The sequence below is a fragment of the Myotis davidii genome, unplaced genomic scaffold (genome assembly GCF_000327345.1).
Source record: "Myotis davidii unplaced genomic scaffold, ASM32734v1 scaffold902, whole genome shotgun sequence".
Classification (NCBI taxonomy): Eukaryota; Metazoa; Chordata; class Mammalia; order Chiroptera; family Vespertilionidae; genus Myotis; species Myotis davidii.
The window spans coordinates 2,523,927-2,530,777 of record NW_006293951.1 but is presented as its reverse complement, the minus strand read 5'-3'; the positions used below and the strand labels follow the sequence as shown (position 1 = coordinate 2,530,777).

The 6,851-nt window shown below is 34.4% G+C and overlaps 1 protein-coding gene across 1 annotated transcript in view; it reads left to right on the top strand.

Moving 5' to 3' along the window:
- DNM1L (dynamin 1-like) overlaps nucleotides 1–6,851 on the top strand; it is a 54,339-nt gene that overhangs the window by 19,569 nt on the left and 27,919 nt on the right. Inside the window, exon 2 of the mRNA XM_015566630.1 lies at nucleotides 4,524–4,671. Within this exon, the coding sequence (XP_015422116.1) occupies nucleotides 4,524–4,671 (148 nt within the window). The remainder of the gene's footprint in view (nucleotides 1–4,523; nucleotides 4,672–6,851) is intronic.

The window sequence follows — 6,851 nt, the reverse complement described above, 5'->3', positions numbered from 1 at the left end:
TGCCTCTCACACCCTTCAGGGTGAGGGTCCCCACTGGGGTGCCTGGACAGTCTGGGTGAGGGGCTGAGGGCCGTTTTCAGGCTGGCGGGTGACTGAAACTCCCAACTGCTCCTTTTTTTCTTTTTTCTTTTTTATTCTGGGCCAGCTTTAGCCTGGCTCCAGCTCTGAGGCTTCTGCTTCTGAAAGCAGGTATCTGGTTTGTTTCGGTGTTATGGTCGAAACTCTGTATCAACTTCAGCTCTGATTCCAGCTCTGAGATCCCAGGTGGCTGGAAGCTGGTTTCTGGGTTTTTTTTTCGCTTCCATATTTGTTAAAATGTTTCAAACTGCAGGCTCAGAGGCCTGCAAGGCAGGCGGGGAAATTTGGTTTCCTCCGTCACTGAAGCAAGCAAGCCTCATTGTTAATTTCAAGCTGCCTGGCTGCCAGCGGCCATCTTGGCTGGCAGTTAATTTGCATATCTCCCTGATTAGCCAATGGGAAGGGTAGCGGTCGTACGCCAATTACCATGTTTCTCTTTTATTAGATAGGATAGATATTTTATAAAATGTATTACTTGCTAATGTTTAAAAATTGCTTGTGTGGGTAATTGAGTTTGTAAACCCTGTGTTCATTTGTCAGGGCTGCCATAAAAAAATACCACACAAACTGGGTAGCTTAAGTAACAGAAATTTATTTTCTTACCGTTTTGAAGGCTAGAAGTTCAACATCAAGGTGTTGGCAGGTCCAGTTTCTTCTGAGGCCTCTCTCTTTTGCTTGCAAATGGCCACCTTCTTGCTGTGTCCTATGTTTGTCCAAATTTCCTCTTTGGTAAGGACATCTGTCAGATTGGATTAGGACCTATCATAATGGCATTTTTTTAACCTAATCACCTCTTTAAAGGCCCTGTCTTTAAAAACATTTTGAGCTACACATTCTGAGGGGAGAGGGTTGATAGGGCTTTAGTATATGAAGTCTGGAGTAATATAATTCAGTCCATAACAACCCATCATTAAAAAATCCAGTATGTAGATACAGAAAAATGTACAACTGAAAATCAGTAGCCATAAAGGAGGAGATAATCGGAATAACAAAATGCAGTCAATGCAGAATTCAGGAGAGAACTTTAAAAAGTATTCTTTGTGAGATAAAGACCAGCACAAACACAGTCTAGTAAAATTATTAGACATTAAAGGAAAAATAAAAATCAGACATTTAGGCATAAGTCACACACATTTAGGCATTAGGGAAGGAAAATCAGATTATTATACTTTTATACAGTAACAGTTTATGAGAGAAGACATATTATGAGAGAATTTATGAGAGGACCTAATTTAATATGGAATTCCATATTTAAGATACTCAAGAAACATGAGCCCAAGATTTTACATATATCCAAACTGAATTTTAAGTGTAAAAATCACAAACTGTTATTAGTATGGTAAAACTTTTGTTTCCATCATCCTTTCCTGAGAAACCTACTAGAGAACAAGGTTCAGGGAATCAAAATAACTTAGAGAGACATTAACATAAGGACTGATTGTTAGAATTGCACATATAGTTAGACAACCAAGATGAAATTAGGGTTAAAAAAAAAAGGTATGGTTTGTAAAGAGGTGGGAAGGAAAATGGAGAGATCATATTCAAAACAGTTAAAAAACTATTTTCAGTAATCATATTGGCAGTGATAATATTGGTATTATTTGGAGACTGTGTAATGTGAAATAAAAAGCAAATGAGTAATTGTGTCATTCTAATTCTGTCATAAACTGTGTCCTTGAGAATCACCATATCAGAATAGAAGACAGAGGATAGAGACAACTCAGATTGGGGGATGTGTGATATATGGTGGGTGGGGCAAGTGTTGGTAGCTCAGATAGAGAAATAAGCTAAACATTTAACTCCTGCAATTTTATAAAAGGATAATAGATAAATAATATATCTACCCCAGAAGAAGGAGGAGGAGGAGGTAAAGGGGGGAGGAAGGGAGGAGAGGGGAAGGGGAGGAGGAAATTAACAGTATTAAAAATTTACAAAATAAAAAAACCGAATAAAATGCACCTAAGCCATAAAAAAATTACAAAGTGAAATCAGTAAAATACAGATTTGACTAAATCAGTTTAATGGTCATTTGAAAAATTTGGTTGGAGAAAAAACAAACATAAAGACAAAATATTAGAAATAAGAAAAATGAATAATTTCTAACCATTTCTAAGCAGTTAAGTCCATAACTTTAAAAGTCCAGGAGAATTAGATGATTTTTATGTACAGGTTTATCAAACATAAAGAACAGGACATTTCCATGTTGTTTAAGTTATTTCAGAGTACAGAAAAAAAGTGATGGAAAGCACCATTTTACTTAATGAGAGGGGTAAACCTGGGTACCAAAACGTAGCAATATTAGTTATGCTACATAATCTTCAATATTGGACCTCTATGTCCTGTTTTCTCTCATGTGAGACTTTTCTGGACAACATGAACGGGCCCCTATGTCCTCTGGCTTCCGCTTGGATTTGGAAATGGAGAGCCCTGGCAAGAATTGGAGAAAGAAAGAGACTAAAGTTTGGGTATTTATTCCCCTGGCTCATTCCTGTGTGTAGGTTCCATAGTCTGGCTCTCCCTCTTCTGAAAGTCCTTTCCGTCCAAGGGGGCTGCCTTTGTTACCAGCCTGGGTTTTGTACTTCGTGATCTCCTAAGCCTTATTGACAGCTTTGTAAATAGTCCGCTTGTAAATATCCCTCCCTAAGTGACTTAAGTGCGCCATCTGCTTTCCGTAGACCCTTTCTGATACAGTAGATAACTTTAGGATCTTGCGTTTGTAGAAAGTATGAAATTAAAAGATATACTACTTTTGGCTACTAAGAAAATATACAGTACAGAAAAACATTAATTGCAAAGTTAAGAAAAACAGAAAACATTAACGTTTAAATGTATAATACACAGGGTTTATGTAGTGTTTGATTTTCTGCCGTTTACAGCGGTTCTCAACCTATGGGTTGCGACCCCTTTGCGGGTCGAACAACCCTTTCACAGGGGTTACCTAAGACCATCGGAAAACACACATATAATTACATATTGTTTTTGTTCTTAATCACTATGCTTTAATTATGTTCAATTTGTAACAATGAAATTGGGGGTCACCACAACATGAGGAACTATATTAAAGGGTCGCGGTCTTAGGAAGATTGAGAACCACTGGTTTATTAGAACAGTAAGTTCTCAATGTCCTTTATAGGTTCTTCGATGTTAAGAAAATGACATAATGAAACCAACTTTACCATAGGCTAATTGATATAAACAAGAGTAAGTTCCTGTGTTATCTCATCAATGTTATAATGAAATGCTGTTTAACGAAACTACATTATTCAAGGACCTGATGTGTTGCATCTATGTTGTTTTCTGAGTGTAATCATTCAATTGTGGTTATATAGAAGAATGCCCTTGTTCTTAAGAGATATGCTTCAATATTTAGGGATAAAGTGTCATGATATATGTAACTGTCAAAGGGGACAGCAAAAGAAAAATGTATGTGTTTGCAAATAAGAAGAGACAAAGTAAGTGTGTCAAAATGTTCATAATTAGTGCATCTTTGTTAAGGTATATGGTATTCACTGCTTTTTATCTTGCAACTTCTTTGTGGCTTTGAAATTTTCAAAATAAGTTGGGGGAAATATTAAAAACAATAAAAACTGGAATACTTATGTGGCTAAAGAGCTTTGTAAAACTAATAAAAAACAGATAAAATGCCAGCATTTGAATAAGCAAATCACTGAAGGAGAAATACAGAAATCCCTTCACAAAATGATGCTTGACTTGAATAATGAAGTAACGCAAATTTAAATAAGCTGTCAGTGTTCATCTATCAAAGTAGCAAAGATAATGCTCAGTTCTGATGAGGATGTAACAAATTTAATGGAAAATATAGCTTGGTGCCTGCCATCGTGTGTGCAGCCTGGCAATATCTGTGATTGCTCAAAATGATATTTAATCACAGCAATTTCATTAAATGAAATAAATTTAATGAGGTAATAGGAGAAGTGAGTAAGGTTATATGTACAAAGCATATACTTTGCAGCATGGTTAGTAGTAGCAAAAACCATTTAAATGTCCATCAGTTGGGGTTTGGTTTTATATAAGTAGAATATATTTAACTGTTAAACACAGTAGTTAATATATTGATACAAAATGATATCCCTGATTATTATATTAAAATATAAGCAGGTTAGATAAAAATACATATAGTACTACCCCTTTTAAAGTAAAATATCTACATATTATGGACATAATTTTATTTATACCAATATTTGGGAGTCTGTCAGAAAGGTAGGAAAATTATGGGGGAGTGAGACTTTATTCTTTTTGTATTTTTTATTTTAAAGAAATAAACATCATATAATAGAAAATGTTACAATTTTCATTTAAAAGTCTTTGCAATCATTTTTTTCTTTAAAATAATTTTGTGTGTGCTGCTGTGTTTATATAGTCTCATTGAGTTATAAAAAAACCTGTTACGGAACTCATTTTGCTCTTGTGTATTCTGTTTTCAGAGCAGTGGAAAGAGCTCAGTGCTAGAGAGCCTAGTGGGGAGGGACCTGCTTCCCAGAGGCACTGGTATTGTCACCCGGAGACCTCTCATTCTGCAGCTAGTCCATGTTTCACCTGAAGATCAGCGAAAAACATCAGGAGAAGAAAATGGTAAATTTTAGAATTGAAATCATAAGAATTATTTTTGGTCAAATCTTAAAGCCATGAATTGATTAGACAGGTACAAATTAGTGGCTGTAGCAGAATCAGAAGTCCTGTGAAGAGAAGTGGTATGCATCTTTTCTCATGAAAAAGAAGAGTAATTTTTGTTGTTTTGAGGAGGCTAGTAAACTTGTTTGGAATGGTACGTTTTTGTTATTCAGCTTAGTAAACTGTTGTTAATGCTGCTTAATGGAGGATTTAGTGAGAAACTCAGCAAACAGGAATCAGTTCTTTTAAAGAAGAAGTTTTTGTCTTGAGTGTTTTAAACTTTTTTCCTAATATTTAAAACAATGTTTTTGCTTTTATACTTTGATTTAGAATTTAAATAATTTAGATTCTAGTTTAAAGATTTTTATTTTAAATGACTTTGTTTTTCAGCATAGCAGTGTTATCTCACCTTCCGTTTTCTGATCTTACCAATGTGCCTGCTATGTTTGAATCTTTTGCCTTCAATAAGATGATTATTTTTAGAAAGTTTTAATTTTTTAAATTATTTTTACTATCCTTCTCTTGCTAAGGTTTACCTATATAGCACATACTGTTTTGATTTTTAGATCACCCTCCCCCAAATAGTACATTTGGATTACTAAGACAAGAAAATAGGCACTATCCTTTATCACTCTACTTTGATTAAACTAAATATTTAAGAAATGCTGTCTGTGTCCATCAGCAGATTTTAAATTACTTATTAAATATGTATCCTTATTAATCATTTATATTAGTGAACTTTGGAATGTTTGATGTGAATAATATATTTAACCTTCCTTTTTTAGTTCATTGTTTGGTTCAGACTGTTAAATTTGGAAGTCTGTAAGTAGCTCTAATTATTAAATGACATTTGCAGCAGAGCACCATGTTTGTTGTTCATCTGCAGGCATCTGTTTTCAGGGCAGTTTCATTCTACTTTCTGTATCTGATCTAAGATGCTAGTATTGATGAAATTGAAGTTATTTTAACTTCTGTATCTGAGGTTTTTTTTCTTTACTTATTATAGGAGCATTGGTGGTGGTAGCTTGGCCCTCACTCCCCAGGGAAAAGAGTCCTGTCATGAACATTTACAATGACTGTAGGAAGTTAATCACTGAAGCAAGTTAATGAAGTTGTAGATGTTAACAGTAATTTTTTTTTGGGATAGACTGCCCAAGGATATGTAGGAGCCTGTTAATTATATTATGTAGCTTCTTGGTATATTATTCATTACTTTGCATTTCTATATATTTTTATTGAAATTCTGGACCTGAATTTAATCATTTTGCACTAATTTATGGTCTAGATTTAAATACAGTAGGTCCTCGGGTTACGTCAGAGATCTATTCCTATGGCACGACGTCAATTTTCACCGTAAGTCAGAAGGAACCCACCTTCTGTCACTCACATGAGGTACATACACAGCAGTAATGAAATGAAACAGTAAAAAAATTTAAAAGAAAGATTACAATTCCTGACCTTTACTTGTGGTAAATAAAAAACATAAAGCACATATGTACATACGTCGAAATGACGGGACTTCTTTTTTTTTTTTTTATAAATAAATGGGAGATGGCAACGTAACCACAAAACGAGGTATGTCGACTCTGACGTAACCCGAGGACTGCCTATAGAATAACACTTTAAAATTTTATTTTCACTAACTTGTTAAATCAAATTTGCCAAATACCTTAAACTAAAACTTTAATGGACTGTATGGCATTCATTAGATGTCTTTCTTTTAACTTTCTTCAGTTACCTAGAAAAAGGCAGATGATAAACCTGTCTCTCAGAAACCATTAGCTGATGTGGCAGTGTTTCTAGAAAAGGGTGTACATTTCAGCTATAGAGGTGTTAGTTTCTCACTCTTTGCTTGTATGTCCACTGTGTTATTGATGTCTTTTCTTGGTGGTTGGCCAGTAAATCTGCATCTTTACCTGTATATATATATATTTTCCAAGCTTAGTGCTTATTTTTTTATATAAGAAGATAAAACCTCACTTAAAATGACAACTCAGCTACCCAGAACACAAAATAGATTTCATAAATTTTGAGTACTAAATTTCATGTGTCTTATTAATATTAGGATAGTTCTTTAGTTTCTCTTCAGAGCCTCTTTATCTTTGGGATAAACAATTTTATCTAGTCATCACCCATTCTTT